The sequence below is a fragment of the Homarus americanus genome, unplaced genomic scaffold (assembly GCF_018991925.1).
Source record: "Homarus americanus isolate GMGI-L3 unplaced genomic scaffold, GMGI_Hamer_2.0 scaffold6317, whole genome shotgun sequence".
NCBI classification, from domain to species: Eukaryota; Metazoa; Arthropoda; class Malacostraca; order Decapoda; family Nephropidae; genus Homarus; species Homarus americanus.
In genome coordinates, this window is record NW_024730668.1 from 1,063,908 (window position 1) to 1,090,624 (window position 26,717).

The window sequence follows — 26,717 nt, forward strand, 5'->3', positions numbered from 1 at the left end:
TTGGGGTTGATAATAACACAGTGGAGGAATCCCTCAGAATACAAGATCTGCATAATAAAACATATACTGTACAGTATTTATATTGTACACACTACACATATTATATAGTACTGTACTGTATATATTTGTAACCATGACTGGTATTTTTGGAATTGGGTATGAAAAAGTCACAGGTAAATTTCTAAAAAAGAAGAAAAAAAAAGACTTTTCATCTTCACAAACTATGTAACTGTATACAGTATTAAAAATAGTCCATGAAGATCTTATCAAGAATCACACATGACTCATAAAACTCACATTAATATAATATTCACACAAAAGATTACAAACAACATTAATGTCCCATACATAACAAATAATGTAAATAGTGTTGTTAAACAATATAGAATATTGCAAATAGTGTAAAAAATGGGATTTTAATTACAATTTTATGCAATTAATGTAGTTGTATTGGGATCCTGGTTCACAAGTGCAGATGATCGTAAGTCGGGCGGTCAGAACTCGGGGTCTGCCACTATAAATACTGTACCTCACTCCTAAAAACAATATAATAACATGCAGAACATCAAAATAATATAATGTCAGGTACTGTATATGTTCAACCAATAAGGTGCAAGTTGAAAATACACCAAGACCTATTTATTCACGTAAAGCGAAGAATGACGAAAATGATTCCGGGACTTAGAAACCTTCCATATCAAGATAGATTAAAGAAACTAAACTTGCATTCCCTAGAAAGATGAAGAATGCTGGGAGATATGATAGAAGTATTGAAGTGGGTGAAAGGAATCAATAAAGGGGATATAGATAAAGTTCTTATAATATCCGAGCAGGATAGGACTCGTAGCAACGGATTTAAGTTGGATAAGTTTAGGTTTAGGAGGGAGATGGGAAGGAACTGGTTCACAAATAGGGTGGTAGATGAGTGGAACAAGCTTAGCAACTTTTTGGTAAGTGCTGGAATGCTGGAAAGTTATAAAAGGAGGCTAGATAGATTCATGGATGATAGGAGTGGTTGTAACTCTAGACAGGAGCTGCCATGCACAGGCCAACCGGTCTATTGCAGACTCCTTATTTTCTTATGTTCTTATATAAAATGTATTCCAGCAAGCCAATAGTTACCCAGTTTCCCTAATTATTACTATACATATTCTTCAATCACCTTACAGGTACTATACTGAGGTAAGGATTTGCAGCTTCAATTATAAGAATTAAGTGATATTCTTACATCATTATTCCTGTCAGAAATAATACTCATTTACTCTCTGAAAATATAATTTTAACAAATAAGAAAAACACATAATACACTTATTATAGGCACTCTACCTTAACTACTGTACTGGTGTTACAAAAAAAAGTCATGAATTATTAAACAAATGGGCTAAGGGTCTGATGTGCTAATTAATAATTCAGTATTTGAAATACATGAACACTTCCTTCGCATCATAAGACATATTGCACATCATTTGGAATACTGTATTTAGAAGTCTTAGTTCAACAAATAAAGTGCATTCTATCTACACGGTTAAGACTGACTTAATTATCTCGTCGAAGTGGTTATTTGACCAGGCTGGCCTCCCGAATAACCATCGGCTATTTGACCGTGACCTTGGTGATTGTATATGACTTACTATGATGTAATGGGATTCTGGTCAGGATGGCTGTTGGCATTCCACTAGTAATTATTATCCTTGTGTGCACTTCTGCAGGTGCACAAACAAAGTTGTATTTAGGTTGTATCTTTGTAGCTCAATGGCACCAGCTCGGTTGCGCATTTTACGCAATTACATCAGAATATGGCTGATCAACAAATTACATGCTATTAGAATAAAGTAAAATAATTAAATAATTAGCACATATTTAGAGACCACGGAGGGTGTAGAATAAGTATATTGGGATGTGTATAAGATGCCTGCCTTTGTTTACGGACCGCCATATTGGAGTCCGACCTGTGACGTTTGCCAAAGTAAGATTTTCTGTTTTTAGTGTAGTCCTCCTTGTTTCGGTCAATGTCTTACTTTTGTATACTGATCCCCTCCTGTACTATAAGCATATGGTTGTTCTTGTAGTTTTATCGTTCTCTATTGACGTAGGATAACATGATGCCAATAAGCGAGTTTGACAGCAGGGAGGCTGGGAGGGGGTGGTAAACGCTGCTCGCTGTAGTTCTAGTTAACTGCCTGTCTGCTTCATTTGTCCTGTTGGGCAATATGTCGTTCACAAGAGGTAGTCAATGTGGTATTATTGCCTTTAATTGCCTCACAACTAGGGGGTGGTGAACGCTGCTCGCTAATCCTTAAGTTTCATCAGCCTGTCTCCTTCATCCATGGCGCTAGATATTACATTTTTTTAAATCACTGTTTTTCTTCGTGAGACGTCTTTTAGACTGTTTTAGAACTTTGATTTTCTTTCTTGGGGTTAACAAGCTAAGCTTCTCTGTGACTAAGTTTTCTTTTTAGCGTGTCATTCACGTGAAATATGTTCAGTTACTGTAGTTTCGTTGATGTGAACTGATGAAGAGGGGTTATCTTTACCTCGACTGTGAACCAAAGTAGGGACACGTTTAGGTGGAGATTTTCTTTTCCTTTTAACATTTTTCTGTAGATGTTTGGAATAAGCTTCAAATATACTAGGAACAGCTCCACTACGAAGCCGAACATATGATAAAGATGTTCGGTCATGTCCTTGTCTCTGAAGTGCTTTGAGCACAGACGTGTATGCTTAGATGCAACAAAATGTTCACGACTTGTTGCCCGAACCTATTCCTGTCTTAAGGCCTCATCTTTAGGAAAACTGTAAATTAAGAGAGAAAAACTACTTCTAGAATGAAAGCTATTAAGAAAAAATATATAGTATCCTGAGACACAATGATCTTTATTGCGACATGCCGCACATGGCTGGCAATATGCATAAGCTTAATTTTTCATGTTAAGAAACAATATAAATTTTCACTGCATGTATTGATACTGAATGCTATATGGCTGATATTACTATGAAGCAGGTCGTTTTTATAGCTCAAAGAAATTAAAATCTAAGAATAACACTCGTCATTTATGAATGAATCCTTTAATATAACCCCTCTTGTCTGGTTACACACGCTTGCCACATGATCGTTTTTTTTTCCACTTTATACATAGTTCTATATCATTTAAGAAATTACTTACCGATGAAAGTTCTATATCACTTAAGAAATTACTTACTGGTGAAAGTTCTATATCATTTAAGAAATTACTTACCGATGAAATGTAAGATGGGGATCTAAGGTCTTGTCGAACCTAGCAGCACATCAATAAGCAGCACATGATACTGGCAATTTTATATGTTGTGTATACAAAGAGAAATATGTGCACCTATGAGCTGGTGACTGGCGGGACACTGCCGCGACTAGCCTCTTTTGCCAATCACAATATGGCCGCCGGCAGGATACACCCCATTTCGTCACCAATATTAAATCCGTTTCGTCACCACTAACAGACCGTTAGTCGCTTGCTGGTATTAGAGTGATAAATTGTTAGCTATTATTTTACACGAATAGAAATTACACATATATACAGACGACTTGAGAATTATTGTCATTATTATACATGAATATTAATTATTTAATAAAGAAAACGATTAAAACATTGGTAAACAAAATACAGAACAAATGAAGGTGATTCTTCTTCGCCACCTTGGTTGATTTGCAATTGCAACTAGTTGCTGAGCGGAAGCTAAAATCGTGCACAAGAAAGCAAATCATGACAAATAAGACTGTCTCTGGAAGCCGTGGGACGAATATGAAGAAAAAGATATCACCACTTTTAATTTTCTAAAAAATTGTCATTCTCTTCCAAGCTTGCATGAGTATTAACAGTGTTTTTATTTTGGTTTCGTTTTAGTCTTTAATAAATTGTTTAAGTGAGATGCTTGCATGAGTAATAACGTTGTTACTTTTTATTTTCGTCTTGCATGATTCAATGTATTGTTATGCCAAGGCATAATTTTGTAATACAATTTTGTAAACTAGGTGTTTTGTATATTTTCTATCCCAAACAACAGTTATTTTGGCAAATTTGGTGAAATTATTGTGCATATATTGATGTATTAATTGTGTAAGAATTTTCTGGAATGTATTGCCCTTGAAATGTTGATTGAAATGAACGCGGTGACGAAACGGGTAAACAATGTGGTGACGAAATGGGTACACCCTGTTGAGCAATATGTCGTTTGCAAGAGGCAGTCAATATGGTATTATTGCCTTTAATTGCTCCACAACTTATGGCTTTTTTAATATACAGGGTATCTATCTTGTAGTTCAGACGATCAGTGGCTAAGAGGATAAATGTAAAACACTTTTCTTCTACCCAGTATGACATTTTCGTTGGAAACAAATGATTACCGAGATGCAGGTTAGGTTAGGTTGTTAGGTTCTGAGGTAACTATTCGCTCATTGGCTGTTCTTGGGCTTTGGTACGGTTTTCAATGTTTTACTCAAATCTGACTTACATTTCTTGTACAAATTAGCGGTTTTGCTCCCCAAAATTTTTGAACAGTTTAGTTTTTAACAGAAACAGCTAATTTGCAGAAAATTGGAGGTAAAATTTGAGCAAAACACACCAAAATACACAAAAAAAAGCCTATTCTCATGCCAAAGGAACCAACCTGCCTAACCTAACCTAACCTAACATACAAGGAGGAAAGGAGGAGACAACTGACTCTAAGTGAGGAGTATAACCTCAGGTAAACATGGCGGGAACCTGTGGACAGGCAATGGACGAATATCAACCGGTTTTAATGGCAAAACCTAGGGGGTCCGGGGGGGGACAGCTGGAGCCACTGGGATCTCACCCCAGGTTAGGTTAGTGTTAGGTTCTGATGGCAAAAAGTGGGGGTTAGATTAGGGGTGGGTTAGGTTAGAGTCTGTGGCAAAGTCCCAGCTGTGGCCACTGGGGTCTGGGGTGAAGCCACAGCTGGAGACTACTGGGCCCAGGTTAGGTTAGGTTCTGATGGCAAAACATAAGAACAGAAGAATGGAGGAAACTGCAGCAGGCCTATTGGCCCATACTGGGCAGTCCCATTTAACCCAACCCCTATTGCTCATATATCCATCCAACCTATGTATGAAACTATCCAGCGTATTCGAATTAAAGATGATGTTTGGTAACTTGTTCCATTCATCCACTATATTTCCAAACCAATGTTTACCTATTTTGCTTCAAAATCTAAATTTGGGGGGTTAGGTTGTATTGGGTTAGGGTTAGGGATAGGTTAGGTTAGGGATGGGTTAGGTTATGGTTTGGAGCAAAGCCACAGCTGCAGCCACTGGGGCCTGGGGTGAAGGCCCAGGTTAGGTTAGGTTAGGTTGTTAGGTTCCGATGGCAAAACCTGGGGGATAAGGTTAGGGTAGGTTGTTGGGTTTAAACGGCAAACTCCCCCCCAAAAAAAAGACTCCCCAAACATTGTAAGAGAGCTATATTAGTATAGCAAAATAATGTTTTTCCAATGATTTTTGATTAATTTTGAATGAAATTCACCAAAAAACATAATCTTGTGGCCATTGTGGACTAGGGCAATTAAAAGCAAGTTTACCGTCAATTTTCCTTTCTCTCATTTCAAAGGTGTAGCTAGAGTTTGATATGGGACATTCTGATGTTCAGGAAATGTGATTATAAACACACTAGTTTTAACCGAATATAATTTGTATTATCGTGGTAAAGTTTAGTGCTATTAGTTCACTTACATTACATTGGGTCATTGTTTACGACCTCACAGCTGCTGATTTTTCATAGAAAATTAATATAAAAATGTTGCAATTTCACTTGTGTTTTATAGGGGACACTGTTGTAGTTATAGCAAATGTTTTAAAAAGTGTTTATTTAAAAATTCAAGGTAAGTTAAGTTAACTTAACCTAACCTAACCTTAACCTAACATAACACCTGCCGTGGGCTAACTTAATGCTACTGAGATGGGAGAAGTGGCTGTGAAGTCTTCCATATAAGCCTTACATTACGGTATTTAATTTCTCATATCACCCTACAGAAGAAAACATGAGTAATGTTAATATGTTTATTGCAGGAATGTTAATATTGTATATACTTAGTCTTTCTCCCTGATCTCTTGGTAAATTCATAATGATCATGTACAGTTAGTGTACTTTATTTTCTTAAGGTTTTTCAAATCTTTATCCAAATGCATAGAAATTCAGCCCAGTGGTGGGTGAAAGGTAATGAAAATAATGCCTTTGAATTTATTTAGGAAACAGCGGTAGTGGATATTTTACCATGACTGGCTAAGTTCTTATTAACTCTGATTGGCTAATCATCCATTACTGGCAAACAACGCAAGAACTATATATGACTTTGACTCTGGCGGCATTTGGCCTTTACAGTATTTTGCCGTGAGTCGGTTGTTGTGTAGCTTTTGTGCATGGAAACTATTACCAAAAATAGAGATAAAGATTCGTTTTAGGTTGAACATGGAATTTGATATTTCTATTTACAGTATATTTTTTTGGTAGTGTATTTTAATAAATTTAACCGATAAGACCTCCCCAATTACCAGCAATATTGGTTGTTCAAAATGGGCAGTAGAGGGAAAATACTGGGTAAAGTACTGAAAAGAACAGCAAACATGCCTTTGAAAACCTTACCTAACTTGTAAAAAAATTAAAAAATACGTATGGTAATGTCTGAGACCACCACTACCACCAGAAGGAGTTGTTTGATTTTGTTCATTTCTTCCACATATGTTCTTATCATTATAAAAGAGGCGACCTAATCAACCAAAGAAACCTACCTAACTTAACCTAACTTGGTAACTGGAGGGGGGGTGGTGGTCCTCCCCATCATATTAAACAGAAAGTACTTTGCCAATCAGAGCACACTCAAGATAAAGTAGCATTAGTAGGAACTAAGCCGGTCACAGCAAAATATCCTCTACGGGAAACAGCACACCTCCACACCTTTAGCAAAATGATTAAATCATCAGTGCACTTTATACAGTAGGAATGAACCATTTTTATGAAATTGCACCAAATTTTCAGAAGATGTTGTTCGGATAATACTGAGTAATAAAATTGAGGAGTAAAGATCCATTTTAACGTCTTCCTAGCCGGGGGGCTCCACCCCCAGGACCACTTGCCATATTTAACAGAAAGTACTTATTTTGATATCTGGTACCAATGAAAGCAACTCTGGTGAAGCGTTATAGTGTAATTTTATGTTTTTAGTGGAAACGAAAGTATGCCCGGACTGAGTGGGTCGGTTGTAAACAAATTGATGACATGCAGCGACTTGGCAGATTTTTCTGAGGGGCAATGTATGGTAAATTATTCAACTATCCAAGAAGGTGGAAAGGTACCATAACTTATATCTAAAGTCCAAATAGCAAAATATTAACTCATTCTATAGAAACTGGCGAGAAGGTTAAAATGAATTTTAACCAATTGAGGCAACAACATTATAGTATTGTTTCTTTTTAGTCTATCTGTCGACCATAAATTACTTGTTAGTGGACAAGGCGTAAAAGAAAAGAGAAATAACGGGGTAAAAACCACTGCAAACACTGATTATATGGCAATAATTTCACGTCTACATCCTCTCGTAGGCAAAAAATACAATATTTACTGTAATTTTGGCGCCTTCGGATCTTTTGTGGTGACCATGTTTTGGTTCTCGCCGTCTGCTATGCAGTAGCATCTGCCATCTTTGTTTACATGTCAAGAAACCAACGACAATCTCATCGGGTGTGTTTAGTACAGTTTATATTGGATTGAAATCTTTAATTTTTTCTAGAGATGTTGTTTGGATGATAGTAAGTACGAAAATCGAAACGACAATGCACAGATTAGGAAGTTAGTTAAGGTTAGGTAAAGATAGGACTAATATATGACTCGTGGCCATCAGCAGTTCGGTAATTTTATTTATTTATTTATAGTTTTTTTAGACAGTTTTGTATGGTGATTACTTTAACTAATAGTCATTTTCTGGAGTAAGTGCTTAGTTTTCTAGATATAGGCGAGTTAAGATAGCATTCTCACAGGCGCAACATCAGCTGTGATGTGGCAGGTGTAAATAACGTACCATGAGGGTGAGGCTTTTTGAAGTGAGATAGATTGTATGACTGTAAACACGGAAGAAGGCAGAGCATTCCACAGTTTGGTTGTGTGAGGAAAGAAGGATGTACTATAACGGGTTATTCTAGTGTGACCTACATCCACAGAGAAACGGTGGGCACCGCATGCAAGACGTGTGTTACGAGCCCACGGTCTTGCTGGCGGTACACAGGCTGCCAAATCCACCGAACATTGCCCATTAAAGTGCCTGTAAAAGAGAGAGAGTGAAACATCATTGTGGCAAAGAGAAAGGAAAGAGAGATTATCAACTAAAGGAGGAGAGTTAATAAGATGAAATGCCTTTGATTCTACCTTATCTAACAGTTGGACAAAAATCGTAATGTGTACCCATGACAAGCGGGGTACCACAGGGCAGTGTATTGGGCCCGCTGTTGTTTGTTTGCTTTATAAATAACATGCCAGAAGCTGTACACTCCTCCATACAAATGTCTGTGAACAATGCCAAGTTATTTAGGGAAATTAAGAACCAAGCAGACTGTGAAGAGCTGCAGAAAAAGATCTCTGTGAGCTTCAAGAATGGTCAAAGAAATGGCTGCTATGATTCAATGTCACAAAGTGTAAGAGGATGTACCTGGAACATACCAACGGTAAGCAGGCATATCATATGTCCCAACAGAACGAAGAAACTGCATTAATTGAGACTAAATGCGAAAAGGGCCTCGGTGTGTATGTTGACAATGAACTGAAATTCTCGGGCCATTGTGAGAAGGTGAACCAAGCAACCAAATTATTAGGTCTTATGAGAAGGTAGTTCAGATATCTAGGTGGTCCATCCCTCATAACTATCTTCAGGAGCGAGGTGCTTCCCCGCCTGGAGCACTGTCACCCCGTCTGGTTCCCGAGATATGCTGGGGACTGTCAGTTGATTGAAAATGTCCTAAGGAGGGCCACCAGACTGGTGCCGGCACTTCGGCACCTCAGCTGCCCAGAGAGATTAGAGCTCCTTCAATTGCCAAGCTTATACTACAGACAGGTAAGGGGGGACCTAATTGAGGTGTATAAATATCTCAAAGGGCACTACTCAGTCAAGTATTCTTACCGGGAGCTGGCGGACGCTTGTCCCACAAGGGGTCACAGCTCAAGGTTGAAGAAGCCGCAAGTTCATAAAACTATGAGGGCTTACTTTTTTGGAGTGAGAGTTGTGAACTCATGGAACAACCTGCCAGAGAATTTTGGGACGGCACCGAGTGTGAGCTGTTTCAAGACCAAACTTGACCAGCAATGGAGCAGGTTCAGTTACATTCAAGAGCCAGTGCATGCCAACAGTGCATAACAGATGATAAAAGTATATAGTAATTATTTTGTGTTACTTAGTAGGATAGGTTAAGTTAGGTTAAATACTAAAGCTTAGCTGTGGTAGGTCTATATGGTAGAGAAAGACTTACAAAAAACATTTAATCTTGCTTGTTTAAAAATAAAATTTAACATATCAAAAGATATATTACATAAATTTAACCCAATTCCCAGATAGCATAGTAAATTATGATCATATTCTTATTAGTGATAAAAGGGTTGTTCTCACTTGATTTTTTTTTATTCATATCAACTTGTTACTTATTTCTAAAAAATTTCAGGCAATGATGAGTATACGGAATACCTAAGTAATGGATTCTCAACCTTATGGGAATATGGCCATGAATTTGCTGTCAGAGGCCCCAGAGCTACAGCATATGACCCATCCTGAAGCTATTACACCACCGCCCAAAGCTCCCATAGAGAAACAGGCCATAGTTAACCAAGATTCAGAGCCCTGTCTTTCAGTGGAGGTAATTGTTGAGCAGAAGGAGGAAGGGGATGCAGAAGATGATGAAGGGGTGCTAGAACTGGATGAACAACCAAAGAAACGAGCAAGACGTGGCAGAACAAAGGTACTTAACCTAGTACTAGAGGGAATCACATAAAGATTAACCCCCTCCAACTTATTTCACCCAATGATTAAACACCTCAACTCTACCAGAGGGGGTTAGATTAGGCTAAGTTAAGATAGGTTAGCTCACGGGTGGCTAATCTTAAGGTGAAATAAGCTGGTATTTAATCTGAAGGTGATCTACTGATGTTTTGTAAGTTTCTAAATACCTTGAGCTGTGTTTCATCTAGATTGTCCTTAATAATGCACAGGCCGATGCAACCGATGCGCTTTCATCACTCAAAAAATTCTGACCTATGCAAAGGTATATGCATCAGTCAAATAATTGACCTATCGGTAACTTGATCTCATTGTCAGTGTTGACCTGCTTGGCCCACCAGCTTCTGACCGTAGCTGTCACTCTCCATACCGGAGTGGCAGGTTTGACAAACTGTACCCAGGGATAGGATAATCGAAGCGAGGCCTGGGGGTTGGGTAACATCACAGGTAAGGTTACACTCACATCACCTCCTGACCCACATCACCTGAACTCCAGCCGGGATTCCCCATTGAGGCATCACACGGCAGTCACTTTTGACAGTGTCAGGTAACCAGGGCCAGATTAAGGTTTTGAGGGGCCTAAAGATGATAAGAGGGAAGGGCCTATATACAGTATGTGCTACTGTACTACTGTATATTATATGCATAAAAAAGGGGATATTTAATCTGGTATATAATAACTATAGAGCCTTAATAAACATAACAAAGGTCATTTACTTAGCCACCTTGTGAACTTGTGACAAAGATTTAAGTTTAAGAAACACAAATTAAGGCCTAAACTCGAGGGCCAAAGGCTTCCTTATATGTTTTTCTGTGCACAACTACTGTAGAATCACTGATAGTTTTATTTTTTATCAGCATAAATTTAAGGTTGGAAGTGTATCTGAAGCAATATTTACATTGGGATCCTGGTTTGCTGAATTAGTAACACTAAGGTTTTGTACCTAGGGCAAAGATATATAGGGTTTACAGTACTTATATCTGAGGGAGTTTTAACCTAAAGTGGCGAATGTGTTACCTGACATTGTCAAAGGTAACCTCCGCCAGATGGAGTTCGGGTGATGTGAGAGGTGACGTCAGTGTACTGAATATAAGGAGTCTTAATGGACTTCTTCTCATGAATGTTCATTAATCTATGGAGCTTGATGTGAACATCATTGTGGACAAGTTTGCTAAAGTACATCCTCTTAGGATGGAACAAGTTGACATTATGAAGAATTATGACATACAGTGGGGTATGCTATAACAAATCTAATTGGTTCTAGAACCTTGTTCGTTATAGCATTCGTTCGTTATAGGATTAATCCGTTCCAGGCCCCCAAATACAACCACTTAACACTGAAAAATATAATATAAAATTGTAAAAATTGTAAAAAAGTGCATAAATATGCATCTAAACCCCTGAAATAAAGAATATCATTAATATTTGTAATAAAAAAACAATAAATTAGAAAAAAAAAAATTAAATAATGTTCGTTGTAGGAGTTTCGTTCGTTATAGCATTCTCAATTTTATAGGTAAAACCGTTCGTTATAGGAATATTCGTAGTAGGATCCGTTCGTTATAGCATACCCCACTGTACCTGTATTATAATTAGCTTGCTATGTACATTTAATGCTTATTGATGTGTGTGTGTGTGTGCGGTGTTTTGCATATGTCAGTTTCTGTATACATACTGTACTATAAAGTGCTATCCCATTTGGACAATCGTCTTTTGTGTGATTTTTGCCATCCCATTTGGACGATTTCCATATGGATGATTATAGCTAAAAATCGTCCATACATCACAAATTCTGTTAGAAATACTGTACAGTATTTATTATAGCAATATATTATTAAATTGGTGGCATACTCTTAATAAATGCAAGGCATGCATTGTATGCCTTGTAGAAAGCAAAATATATTTTTAAATAGTATCTTCAGTAATACAGATTTAATTTTAGTCTTCACAGTTTTCACTCAGGAAAGTCGAGGAGACTCAGTGTCCCTCAATGCATGCAGAAGGATAAGCCGCATGCCCTCAATGGACATGTAGACTTAATCATCCTTTCAATAACATGTTAAAATGAACTTTATTGTGTTCGAGCATAAGGAATTTGAGCCATTTTAGTCAAATTTAATACTTTTCCCTTAATAAGCATGAAGTCTTGTGTTATACGGTAATACCTGTATTATATTACCTAAGAGTTGTTGTTCCATAAGAGTGGCTATTTAATAAGGTTTCTGTAAATGTAATGGGTACAAATGCATGCAATTCGAAAACTGCATTCACTTGTCGAGAGGCTATGTAGACCTGCGGTGGCTCTCCGCCGGCTGGACAAAACTGGTCCACATTATTATTTTTAAAATTTCTAAATAACCCTACAGTCCGCTTTCAGTTATATTTTTTTCACTTGGGAAAGTTAAGTATTCAGTTTTCTGTTTTACTTGAAATAATAATAGGCTCATATACCGGAAAATAAAAGTATTTACTAATTATTTAAATGTTCAGCAATAAGATCATTGGCAACTTTACACAGGGCCAGCATTGTGCATGATGCTTAGTCATTTGTTTTAACAACTTTATTTCTAAATTACTGTAGATCACACTGAAAGCTTAATACAGTATTCCTTTGCTGTAAGTATTTTTGCACCCATTATTTAATGATTTATAATAGATACTTTGTCAGATGCCATTGATATAATTTAAGAAATTAGGTGTTAATGAAAGCTTGACAACCCTTATTTAGAGGAAGGCCATATCCTACTTGATATTTGATTTGATAACTGATGTATGTGGGTGTTCTGCATGCCTCATCAGTGCAACCACGGTAAGCCACTGTATTAAATATATTAACGTGAATGAATTATAGGAATAAAATATGAATTATATTAGGATTAACAAATGAAGATTATTATTTTAATTATTATTATTTTAATTGTTGTTGATTTGATAATTAAATATTATTCTTTTGTATTGAAAGAATTTTATGTTATACTTGTGCAGTATTTGTATTCGTATTCATGAAAAAGTGAAGTATTTGTATATCCTATCAGTAAGTCAGGTTGACAAGCTAAAACAGATGGAAATAGTGAGGTCACTTAGTTAAGTCATGAGTTTGGGAGGAAACAGTCAGTTCTGTCATCTTTATAATAAAACATTACTAATACAGTAAAACCTCGATTAACCGACCACATATGGGGGGAAGGGGCCGGCGTATAATCCAAAAGGTCGGTTAATAGTACATTAAGTCTACGGAAATAAAACACATATTTTCAAAGTACCTTTCCCTAACCTACCTCATTTAAGTCCCTCTATTCATTTTTGTTCATTTGCCATTCATATTTCAATAGAATTTGCTTTAAAACATTAACCACTTTAGTAAATAAATATGATCCAGCACAGAAACCGTGAATAAAAAATGGAAAAGTCAAAGAACATATCACAAAAATTGTGACCAAGTCCCAGGTTGCTGATCTGACTTTCTGCCTCATTTCCGCACAATTGCAGGGTCTCAATTGTTTCTCTTACTATTGACAACACAACATACATACAGGTACATTGTTTCCCACTCTTGATTTTTTTTTTCATTTTGCATTTCTTTTTGGTTCTTTATTATTATTATTATTATTATTATTATTATTATTATTATTATTATTATTATTATTATTATCATCATTAGCATTATCAATATTAATATTATTACATTATCACCCCCAGGCCCCAATGTGAGTCAGTGACCTGTGCCCTGGTGGGCTAATCCCCGGTAAAAAAAAAAAAATTAGGGGTTCGGGATTGACGGTTAATCAGAAAGTCGGTTAATCGAGGTTTTACTGTACCTGTATAAATTTTGTATATTTTTTAAATTCTTAATATACTGTACATAATTCATATATTCCAATACATGTTATTCATTCATCCAAATATAATTCATAATATATTCCTATAATAAACAGAGTTTCTAATAGAATTTTTGATGTACGGACAATTTTTAGCTATAATTGTCCAAGTGGGAATCTTCCGAGTGGTAAAAAATCGTCTATCTGGGAATCGTCTTATTGGCATGTACAGTTAACCCTCACTTTACGCGGTTAATGTAACCCGGAGGGTCCCGCGTAAAGTGAGAAACGCGTAAAGTGAATAACATAACATACTGTATGGGATTAATTGAAATGGAGTCCGGGCCGATCCCCAAACTCCACTTTTTGACGACACACAACTATGTTGTAGTAAAAATATTATCTTAACTTTATGATGGTATGCACACACAATTAATAATTAAGAGAAATATCAATAATATTAGGTTTTTTAACACTTACATTAGTAGAAAAAATGGCTGGGCACACGGGGATGGGCGGTTGGTTCCGAGGCAGAGGGCAGATTATTGGCCCTCACCTGTGTCACTTGTATCAATTGTATCACTATCCACCACAGAGGCTTGCAGGGCCTCTTTGTCAAACTCCCCAAAGTCCATATAAGTCCATATCCTCACCATAATTATCACTATCACTGACTTGGGCCGGCTGTGGTGGGTGGCGGGTGAAGAACTGGTAATGTTTTGATGACTGGGCGACCTTGTGCGCACCATGTTCGCGCCGCTTGCACAACATGGCGGATGGCGGGAGGTTTGGATCCAAAAATGGCGTGGCTCGTCAGCCGCTCTCCGCGTAAAGGGGTACACACACCGCGGAATGTGAGCATCCTGGGTTCCGGCAGGGCACCGCGTAAACGTGGAAACGCAGAATGTGGGACCGCGTAAAGTGAGGGTTAACTGTACATAATCACTTTACAAAGCTATGTAATGTATAAACAGTACAATTATATCTCCGTTAGCCGGAATCCCTCAAACCCGGAACTCTCTGATAGCCGGAATTGAAATTTTATCGGAAAATCGTTCCCAAAGCTGGAATTTTCGGGAAAATTACGGCTTTGGGGACGATTTTCCAAGGGCACATTTTCCAGAAAATTGTGAGAAAATTCCGGGGATGGGGGATTTTTTTTTCCGGCTTTGAGAGCGTCGTCTCGTTACCTGGAAATCTCTCATTCCCGGAATTGCTCTGTACCAATTGTTCCAGCTAGCAGAGATATCACTGTATTTTGTAAATCAATAAAACTACTATAGGTATACATTTATTTAAGTAAATATTAGCTAATTAACAATTAAAAATACGGTGTTGTAGAATGAGGGGTAAAATTCCATATACTTTTTTTTTAATCTGGACTAACCGCAACTATAAAGACTGAAAGATTGCATCGGTCAAATTTGAGGTTTGGATCCGGCCCTCATGCATTGGGAGTCAAATGATAGTTAACTCCTAAGCATCATCATGTTTATTATATGCAGGTTAATAGTTAATGATAAAAGAAATAGACCTTTATTTTAACTGCGGCTAATCATACAGATAAATCTTTTTACAATATCTCTTGCTCGGGGTTAGGTTAGGTTATGTTCTTGTCCATCGCAAGCGACAATGCATAGAGATTTATCCATTATTTTAACCTTGCTCTATTTCGATATTCATTGTACAGTATTCCCCAAAATCTAAAGGTCCATCAAGTAATTGAAATTACCCAAATTTAAAAACACTCTGTTTATTATTTTATTATACAGTGGAACCAGAAAGTTGGCCAGGGCCTTGGAAAAGATAGATTTATGGGCCCCCTTTTGGATTTTGAACGATTAATAATATCTATCTACTGTATAACACTTTTGTTGTACGTACCTATTTTTAGTGTTCCATTTAATTTTATTAACTACTTTACATATATATTTAATATTTATATCACCGTTTTCCCAGGCCTTCTAGAGGCCTGAGCCCTGGGGATTTATCCCAGGTTCCCCCACCCTCTAAGGGGCCCTGAATAAGTATACTGTACAGTAATTCCCATACCATGCACAAATTTATTTTGTGATATACCTTAGGCATGACTTAAATCACACAAAGTATTCACATAATATTCATGTAATAAAAGGAGTTTTTCAGAAGTACATTTAAAGCCCTTTACTGTTTCATATTTAAATTTGCCACAGATTTTTACACTTCTTTACTAATTTTTGTATTAACTTTAAATTTTTTTTTTTTTTTAATATCTGGCATTTTCAAAAGGTAGTTATCTTCTTTTTTTTAGATATAATTTATTATTTATGTAGCTAGTAGAATGGGTAATGTTTTTGATTAGAGGTAGTATTAGCAGTACTCATTGTATGGTAACATGGTTTGTACCCCTATCACGCCCTCTGAGTAACCTCTTACACATGGAAATATGGAAGATCAATTCTTTATGGCCCAGCTTTAATGATTATAATTCTTGTTTAAGTGTGTCCCAATTCAAATACTTATTTTCCCTCAGATAAAGAAAAAAGGTAGAACAAAAAGGAATGTGGCTCATGGTGAAGCACAGGTAGCGATAGCTTTCAACTTCATGAGAAAGAGACGCCAGGACCTGACACTCGGTGCTAAAGTGAAGGTAGGCATATTTTCTATAAGTGTAATCATTGGGAAATAACCCTTGAAACTTCTTTTTGTATTTTTTTTTTCCTTGCAGTTTTATTCCAGTCATATGTGTTTGACCTACCCCTCTCGCCATATGCATCATGACCTCCCTTTACCCCTCTAGCCATATGCATCATGACCTCCCTCTACCCCTCTAGCCATATGCATCATGACCTCCCTCTAGCCACATACATCATGACCTCCTTCTAGCCATATGCATCATGACCTCCCTCTAGCCATATGCATCATGACCTCCCTCTACCCCTCTAGCCATATGCATCATGACCTCCCTCTAGCCACATACATCATGACCTCCTTCTAGCCATATGCATCATGACCTCCCTCTAGCCATATGCATCATGGCCTCCTTCTAGCCATATGCATCATGACCCTCCAGCTATATACATCATGACCTCCCTACCCCTCCAGCTATATACATCATGACCTCCTTAACCCAGCAGCTATATACATCATGACCTCCCTCACCCCTCCAGCTATATACATCATGACCTCTACCCCTCCAGCTATATACATCATGACCTCCCTTAACCCAGCAGCTATACATCCTCCCCTCCCCTCCAGCTATATACATCGTGATCCCTTTACCCAGCAGCTATATACATCATGACCTCCCTCTACCCCTCCAGCTATATACATCATGACCTCCCTCACCCTCCAGCTATACTGTACATCATGACCTCCCTCTACCCAGCAGCTATATACATCATAACCTACCCCTCCAGCTATATACATCATGACCTCCCTCTACCCCTCCAGCTACATGCATCATGACCTCCCTTACCCAGCAGCTATATACATCATGACCTCCTCTACCCAGCAGCTATATACATCATGACCTCCTTCTACCCAGCAGCTATATTCATCATGACCTCCCTCTACCCCTCCAGCTATATACATCATGACCTCCCTCTACCCAGCAGCTATATACATCATGACCTCCTCTACCCAGCAGCTATATACATCATGACCTCCCATTACCACAGCTATATACATCATGACCTCCCTCTACCCAGCAGCTATATACATCATGATACCCAGCAGCTATACACATCATGACCTCCCCTCCAGCTACATACATCATGCAGCTATATACATCATGACCTCTACCCAGCAGCTATATACATCATGACCTCCCTCTACCCAGCAGCTATATACATCATGACCTCCCCCTCTCAGCAGCTATATACATCATGACCTCCCTCTACCAGCAGCTATATACATCATGACCTCCTCTCCCCTCCAGCTATATACATCATGACCTCTCCCCCTCCAGCTATATACATCATGACCTCCTTAACCCAGCAGCTATATACATCATGACCTCCTCTACCCCTCCAGCTATATACATCATGACCTCCCTTTACCCCTCCAGCTATATACATCATGACCTCACCCCTCCAGCTATATACATCATGACCTCCCTTACCCCCTCCAGCTATATACATCATGCTCATATACATCATGACCTCCCTCTACCCCTCCAGCTATATACATCATGACCTCCCCTCTACCCCTCCAGTTATATACATCATGACCTCTACCCCTCCAGCTATATACATCATGACCTCCCTCTACCCAGCAGCTATATACTTCATGACCTCCCTCTACCTCAGCAGCTATATACATCATGACCTCTACCCAGCTACCCCCTCTACCCCTCCAGCTATATACATCATGACCTCTACCCCTCCAGCTATATACATCATGACCTCCTCTATCCAGCAGCTATATACATCTTGACCTCCCCCAGCAGCTATATACATCATGACCTCCCTCTACCCCTCCAGTTATAAACATCATGACCCTCTACCCCTCCAGCTACATACATCATGACCTCCTCTACCCAGCAGCTATATACATCATGACCTCCCTCTACCCCAGCAGCTATATACTGTACATCATGACCTCCCTCTACCCCAGCAGCTACATACATCATGACCTACCTCTACCCCAGCAGCTATATACATCATGACCTCCCTCTACCCCTCCATCTATATACATCATGACCTCCCTCTACCCCTCCAGCTACATACATCATCACCTCCCTCTACCCCAGCAGCTATATACTGTACATCATGACCTCCCTCTACCCCTCCAGCCATATGCATCTTGAATCTCCCAAACCATCCATATATTAGTTTCCTTACATCTTTGCCTGACCTTCAGTGCCACCTATGTACTAATCTACTGGGCATAAGACTATTCTTAGATTGTGATTTGTTGTCTTGGCTTCTATATATATGTTTGTTTGGTCATGTGTAAAAGATATATAATGGAGTAGCAATTGGAGAGATCTGTTTCATTGTGTGTGCTTTAATACATGTTAGTTCATGAAGAAGGATGCATGTTTGGTTAATAGGGGATGCAAATGGTAGATGATTCCGGTCACCAAGTGCTGACGACACATGTTACTGCAACGATGTGTTTTTCAGAAATACACTAAGCGGTTAATGTTAGTAAATATATTTGGAAGAGTGTACAGTTGGAGGAAGTTAATGTACTGTAAATGTAAATGAATAAGTTTTAAAGTTATTAATATAAATAAGGAAGGGTGACAGGGAGATATAAATGTTAATTTGAATGGAGAGAAAATGGAGAGCAGGGACATTTTTCACATACAGTATCAAAGTCTAGCTGTCAGCAAAACTATAGATATAGTACTTGATATCCCTGTTAGCCAGAACAATTGGTGCAGAGCTCTTCCGGGGATGAAAGATTTCTGGGTAACGAGACTACTCTCTCAAACCCGGAAATATCCCACATCCCCAAAATTTTTCAAGGTCCCAGGAAAAGTTTCTAGGAATTCTCCAGAATTACATATTACAGGGTACTTCATCCTTGGAATTTTCTCCCAGACCCAGAAAAAACAAATTTGGAGAGTTTCTTGAAGTTTTCTCAGAATTTTACAGAAAATGCGCCTGATCTTCAACCTCAGAATTTGCTTCCAGACCAGGAAAAACATTTCTTGGAGAGATCTTCTGGAATTTTCTCATAATTTTTCAGAAAATGCACCTGATTTTCAACTTCAGAAATTCGTTCACAGACCCCAATTCTGAACCAGTTTCAATTTCAGGTATTTCAGTGTTCCGGCTAACGGGGATATTACAGCTCCTCCCTGACTTACGACCTACTCAACTTACGACCACCCGCACTTACGACCTGCCTCAGCCGTACCAAAATTTTGTCAAATTACATATTTTCGAGTCCAACGTCAGTAGACAGACAAAATTTTCGTTTGTAATTCACTTTAAAATGGCTGGCAAGCTTAAAAGCGAGAGTTTTGTGGTGCTGAGAAGAAAAAGACACCCAATTTAGATTTTCTATGTATTATTTAAGCATTTTCGACTTACGACCATTTCGACTTACGACCTGGATTTGGGTCCCTAACCCCGTCACAAGTCGGGGAGGAGCTGTACTTATCCTGTATATATTTATTCAGTGGTATTTTTTCTTTTTTACAGGTCCTTGAAATGCTTGACCATGAACCCAAAGTACCACAAGGTAAAATCGCCTCCATGTTTCGTGTAAGTCAGAGCCAGGTTTCTCGGATCATGAAGAACAAGGAATCCATTATGTCACAGTGGAACAGGTTTGCCACTCCTGATCGAAAACGTTGCAGACTTGGTAAAGCTGGTGCATTGGAACAAAAATTGGTTGACTGGTATAAGGAAGCAAAAAAGGAAGACTTACCCATATCTGGGCCTATTCTTATGGAAAAGGCAAAGTCAATTGGTAATGAGATGGGAATAGAATTTAAACCTTCAGCTGGATGGCTTGGAAGATGGAAAGATAGAAATGGAGTAACTCTTAAAAGATTTAAAGACAAAGATGGAGCTCCATCAGTCACAAAAGTTGGAAACCACTGGAGAAGATACATGTTTACCAAAGCAACTAAAGAATACACTCTTCAGAATGTATGGGTTGTTGATGAAATTCCTCTAACTTATAATTCCCTACCAGAATATATGGTACAAGGAACTTCAAATGGAAGTGATAGGTTGTATGTTATATTAGCATGCAATCTAGCTGGTACTGACCGTAGACCCGTAGAAGTGATTGGCAAAACTCAGTCACTTAATTCCCTTACTCTTCCAGTGCCTTTCCATCATCATCCCAAAGCTGCTATTACAATAGAGTTCTTTTCCTCTTGGCTACGGGAATGGGACCGTGAACTGCGTTCAAAGAGAACTAAAATAATAGTGTTGTTGAATAAAGCAGCCCATCATCCAGAAAATCTACATCTTTTCAACATTAATGTAACATTCTTCCCCCCAGGTACAGCAACAGTTTTGCAGCCATTAAGGCTGGGGATCATCCACACTTTTAAGGCCTTGTATAGACACCAACAAGTTACTTATGTTATGTCAAAGGCACAGGCAAATGATCAAATGAATCATACAAATATGTTTAACCACAGCATTTTGAAGCCACCATTACTGGCTCAAAATTTATCTGTTTTGGATGCTGTTTTTATGATTTACAAAGCTTGGAAACATGTTAGTCCTGAAACCATAGTGAAAGGAGTAGTGAAAGCTGGACTTAGTAAAGATGTAGATGCCTTGAATGTTAATGACCAGGTTAATGCTCCTATTGGGATTAGCCAACAAGACTTTGATGCATTTGTATTGTCTGATGATGGACTAAATATTGATGAACATGAGGAAGCACCAACCCAAACCTTGAACTCGCATGCAGGAATGATCACTAACATTGTTCAGTATCCACATTATTCAAATGTGTTTAATAATCCAAACATTAAAAACCAGCAACCTAACCAACATATCGAATCTATAGTAGAAAATGTTCCTACTCCACCAAAGGCATGTGAAGCAGTTTTTGCATGCCACGTTCTGAGGCAATATTTACAGCACCAAGCTGGGCGATTATTTGATGAATTTTCAGAACTGGAGTCAGCTATTCATCATGATATGATCCTGGAAACGAGGCCTGACTTGAGAAGTGAATTCCAATCTGACCCCTTACATGATCCAAGTTCTGTTCATAGCTTATTAGCACAACAGGTGGCCCATGAGCAAAAGCTGGACTACATTCAAAAGGTGCAAGATGAACTTCAACAGCAAAAAATTAAAAAAGAAATGAAGAAGGCAGCACAGTCACCGGCACCATCTCAGAATTCACACAGTACCCTCTCCACACCAACACAAGGGGTCAGAACAAATATGCATAATCAACTTTTAGGGATGCAACGACATGATATGCATGGTCAGGAGTTGGCGAGACAAGAAATAGCAAGACCAGAGTTTGAGCATCCCATGCAAAGGCAAGAGCTGCTACGCCAAGATGTGATAAGACCAGAATACCGACAGGAAGTTCCTCAGGATAACTCTCGAACATCACTTGTAGAATTAAGGGCTGTAAAGATGTCAAACTTTAGACCTGTCCATCCAGATGGTGGAAATGAGGGCAGGAATGACATAAAAACTGATCCATTGGCAATACCAGCGGATTTACGCAATCTTCCTGTAACTAATCACCATACGGGGGCTGAACTGCATCACCAGGGAATCCCAACAAACATGACACAGAACCTACGGCAGCCAGATACAAGATTGGAAAACCCCGGAGTACCTTATTACACAATACCAAATCCTCTACATCATTACATGCAGCCAAAATGATGCTTTATGGACACTTTAGTATATATTGTACAGGTATCATAATTTTCATTTTGTTAAGTGTATCATCCTACAAAATATTTACAATGATCAGTGATGTTGACTGTCAAGTACAAATTTTGTTGAAAAAATTCGCAGCTACATTGCATGAATAATGCATGTTGATATATACTGTAGATAAAAATTTTAAACAAAACACATGTATATTTTTGTAAGTTGTGCCATGGTGTTTTTCTTATTTCCAGAGTTGTAAAGTAACAAAATAAATTTACTTGAGTACTGTACTCAAGTACCGGGTAACATTTTTGGGTATTTTTAAAAAGTACGGGTATACGTACTCAAATTTTTTAGTACAGTACTTTTACTTAAATATGATTTGCTAATAGTTTTACTTAAATATGATTTGCTGATAGTTTTACTTAAATATGATTTGCTAATAGTTTTACTTAAATATGATTTGCTAATACTTTTACTCTTAATATAATTAAAAACAAAAATCATTACTCATTACATGCCCCAAACAAAGAGTTTTTATGTCTGTGACAAACTAATAATAATTTTTTTTTTAATTTTTATTAATTAATTATTAACCATAGTAAATGAGTTGCCTGGGTGGAGCCGTGAAGGGTAAGGTGTGGGTGTAGGAAGACACCACAAGGTCACATACCTAGAGGTCTCGTGAGGTGACATGAGGTCAGGTCAGGTCAGGTCAAGTGGCAGTGGCCATGACAGCAGACTTTCCCTTTGATCTTGTGTCCATTAGCACCTTGACCACGCACCTCACCTAGCCTATCCTCTTATCCTCCATTGAATCCACTCTCTTCTCCCCCATCTTTCCTTCAGGGGCTTGGTCTTCCCATTAGATGTCAGTTGCTCGTTGTAAATACCTGTACCAAAAATGAATTTCAAAGCGGCTGTGATTCTAAAATGCTTCACATAATTCCATCTTAGATGTAAAGCCTGTATCTATACATATGTGCCAGACTGAGTGTATTTAAAATTCTGCTTAAATAACTAAGTAGCACTGCCCCTCCTCCCAGTACCCATCAAATGTTACATGGTGTGAAAAATTCAGCTACTCATTAGTTAGAATTGAAAAGTGACATCACGACAGTCACACCCCAATTAGAGGGACAGTTCACTGTGAGTCTTAGTCAGAATCAGTCACTCTAGAGGCAACATTCATCCACAAACTCCTCAACTGAAGGAGCTACTGAGGTCTTTCCCGACATTATGTGACGGCAGACCTAGTCACAAGACCATGTGGCCAGACACTAATACATTGGTACTCATCTCGCAGGACATGCTATGACTTATGATATAGAGACAATATTGATATGATTTGAGGACAATAGGAGTTAGAACCCACCAAAGTGTGGGAAGCGTACAAGAATTAAATTAAATTATTACGAATAAGTAGGTGGTGACAAATAGTGGTTAGTGACTCGTTCTGTGCTAGGAGGTCCCTGACATTGGGACAGTCAAGGCAAATAGTGTTGAAGGGTGTTAGTGCTGGGGCAGATACAGAGTTTACAGGAAGAGAAGTCCGGGTCATCCTACACCTCAGATACATGCCAGATAGGTTTGTATCCTAATCTAATGCGAGCAGAGACAACAGTCTACGGACCATAAGTCCACATCGACGAAACTTGTATGGATAAGGAAGAAAGTGATCGTAGTGTTGGATGGATATATTTTCAGCCTGTTCACTATCCCTGCGATGGATTGTAGGAAGAAGAGCGGCTGAACATATCTCTTTTAATAGGTTATGCTGGGCTTATATTTAGGCCTAAAAGATCCTGATTAGACAGCCATAATTTTGAGAATCAGTTGTTGATTAATCTCAATATAAATATTTGCAAAAAGCATGTGTAATGCTGTCTTTTATTTTTATCTTTACTTAACTAGTTTTTTGTAATTTACAGTGGATTTTAATATTTGAGACAATTAATAATTTTCTTGTTACTTTTTTTACTTTCAGTACTTGAGTACGTACTTTATGAATGAGATACTTTTTTACTTCTACTCGAGTACATTGATCTTTGGATATTTTTACTTCTACTTGAGTAATATTTTGCCAATGTAACAATACTTTTACTTAAGTATCAAAGTCCTGTACTTTTAACAACTCTGCTTATATCTAATGTGACAAATCACCAATGTATTTAATTCTTTTATATGAAATAAGAAATAGCTCTCTGTGTTTGTATATTATAAGAGCCTTCTATTTTAAACTACTTCTGTATTGAGGATTTCCATATCAGTATTCATGTAAGTTTTTACATAGCCATTAAGAGCAAAGCCAAGTCACATCCTAGAAAGGACTTCGGGTACAGTTCTATAGTTCTGTATATAAAATGTACCTAACAGATCTTTCTATATTTAACCCCTACACCTCGGGCTAGGGCGTCGCTGGCCATACCCCTCATGCGGGGTAAATCAAGATAAATCAACTTTTCCAAAAATTATGTTCAACCTTTTTAAATGATAAAACAATAAAAAAAGGTAAGAAAAACTATATATTGACCCTTTAGAAACTTACCTGGGGTCGCAGTGGCGAGGGAGATAATGGGACAGCTTGTTTTGACAGGGAGCACTCGTGGTCACTACACACTTAGAGACCATTTTCTGCTTGCCTTTGTGTCCAGGATGGCCAGTAATGCACATATTTACTGAATCAATATTTATTTATAGTAAAGTATTCATTTAGAATTTATTTTATCTGCATTATTTTTAATAAAAAGTGCTCGGCAATACACACGCAGTCTGTCACCAGGCTGTCTGGCTGTCTTTGAGTTTGGGATAGCAAGTAATGCATATAAATAATTATCAGAATAATAATTCCACAAATAAATACATTTATAGCATAATCATAGCATTATTTTCCAGTAATACTACACTACTTTAGCATGAGAGGTTGAGGAACGACTCTCCATAGCGACAGGCTAATGTGTTCTAACCGCACTGAGCACACCAATGCTACCCTGCGTGTGGCGTGACCACCAAATAGTCATGCTGGAACATAATAACCCGCACTGGGCATTCACACAACGGCGAAAAAAGGCACGCATTCCGGAACGTCAACCGGGGCACCCTAGATGAACGTTCCCGAATGTCAACCGGGGCGTAGGGGTTAAATTTGCAACAAACAAGCTGGAGTCCTTAGGTTAAATACTGTACAGTACCTCTATTTCAAGGGTCAAGTAATCCCATTAATCATTGTACAATATATCATATGTCTTGCATAAAATACTTCCATTACAGTATATACAGTATACTTTACCAAATATAATCCGTTCTCCCATTCTGCAATTCCCACAATGCGAGCAGTACTGTATTTTAAAACCCTATTTAATGATGCATCCTGTACTACTATGTTTTATTATATCTGGTGAGTATATGAAAAGTCTAAAGAGAATGTGAATCAGCAAAGGAAAATAATTTGAAAAACATATGATGATTTTACAAGAACAAGAAATAAGAGTTGAGCAGCAGTTAGTATTCAGATTCAAGCCCCACACATTGTACAGTTCATCTGTGTTGAACTTTTTCCAAATGGCCTAGTAACATCATCTCATTGCTTTCATCACAGTACTTGCTTGCTCTTTTTTTTATTTGTTTTGTACCCCTCTCGAGCACGCAATAAATTTTTAAGTCTCCATGACCTTTTTTTTTTTTTTTTTACGGGAATTAGCCCACCCCGGCACAGGTCAAACGACCCACAATGGAGCCTGGGGGGGCGAAAAAAAAAAGAACGGAAAGAAATTGAAAATATAGAAAAAAAGGTTATACTGTATTAATCTACACCACGAAGATGCCGGAAAACCAGCTTTTTAAAGTGAGACAGATTGTAAGAGCATGGAAACACAGAAGAAGGCAGAGCATTCCACAGTTTGGCTGTGTGAGGAAAGAAGGCGGTACTATAACGGGTTATTCTCGTATGACCGACATCCACAGAGAAATGGTGGGCACCGCGGGCAAGACGTGTGTTACGAACCCACGCCCTTGCTGGCGGTACACAGGATGCCAAATCCACTGAACTTTGCCCGTTAAAGTACCTGTAAAAGAGAGAGAGTGAAGCAACATTGCGGCGAAGAGAAAGGGGAGAGAGATTGTCAACTAAAGGAGGAGAGTTAATAAGACGAAATGCCTTTGATTCCACCCTATTTAATAGTTGGACCGAAGAAGAGCCACCCCAGATATGAGAGCAGTACTCCAAGTTAGGACGAATGAATCCCTTATACACTTGGAGCAACTGCTCAGGAGTGAAGTAGCTGCGGCATCTGTACAGCATTCCCAACTTTCGGGAGGCAGCTTTAGTTATACTAAGGATGTGTGATTTCCAGGACATATTGGAGGAAATGGTGAGGCCTAACATATTTATTTCAGAATTTGGGAGGATGATAGCGTCCTGAAATGTAATTGGTGGGAGATCGTCTAATTTACAAAGTGTAATTGGTAAACATTGAGTTTTGTTACTATTGAACTTAACCAAGTTTGTATCTCCCCATTCAGAGATGCTGCTCAGATCCGCATTGATAGAAGTAATGATATCAGTTCTAGAAA

At 38.2% G+C, this 26,717-nt stretch overlaps 1 protein-coding gene across 4 annotated transcripts; it reads left to right on the top strand.

Moving 5' to 3' along the window:
* The first annotated feature begins 1,925 nt into the window (after positions 1-1,925).
* Positions 1,926-24,520, top strand: LOC121867157 (tigger transposable element-derived protein 3-like). 4 transcript variants are annotated; one of them, XM_042366917.1, is made up of 4 exons: positions 1,926-1,966; positions 9,689-9,982; positions 16,352-16,468; positions 19,977-24,520. In XM_042366917.1, the coding sequence occupies exons 2-4, from the start codon at positions 9,719-9,721 to the stop codon at positions 22,152-22,154; spliced, it is 2,559 nt and encodes an 852-aa protein (XP_042222851.1). In that variant the 5' UTR covers positions 1,926-1,966; positions 9,689-9,718; the 3' UTR covers positions 22,155-24,520. The 4 variants fall into 4 exon arrangements, with proteins under 4 accessions (XP_042222851.1, XP_042222850.1, XP_042222852.1 ...); XM_042366916.1 differs by lacking the exon at positions 1,926-1,966 and adding an exon at positions 1,997-2,226; XM_042366918.1 differs by lacking the exon at positions 1,926-1,966 and adding an exon at positions 9,069-9,087.
* The last annotated feature ends 2,197 nt before the right edge of the window (positions 24,521-26,717 follow it).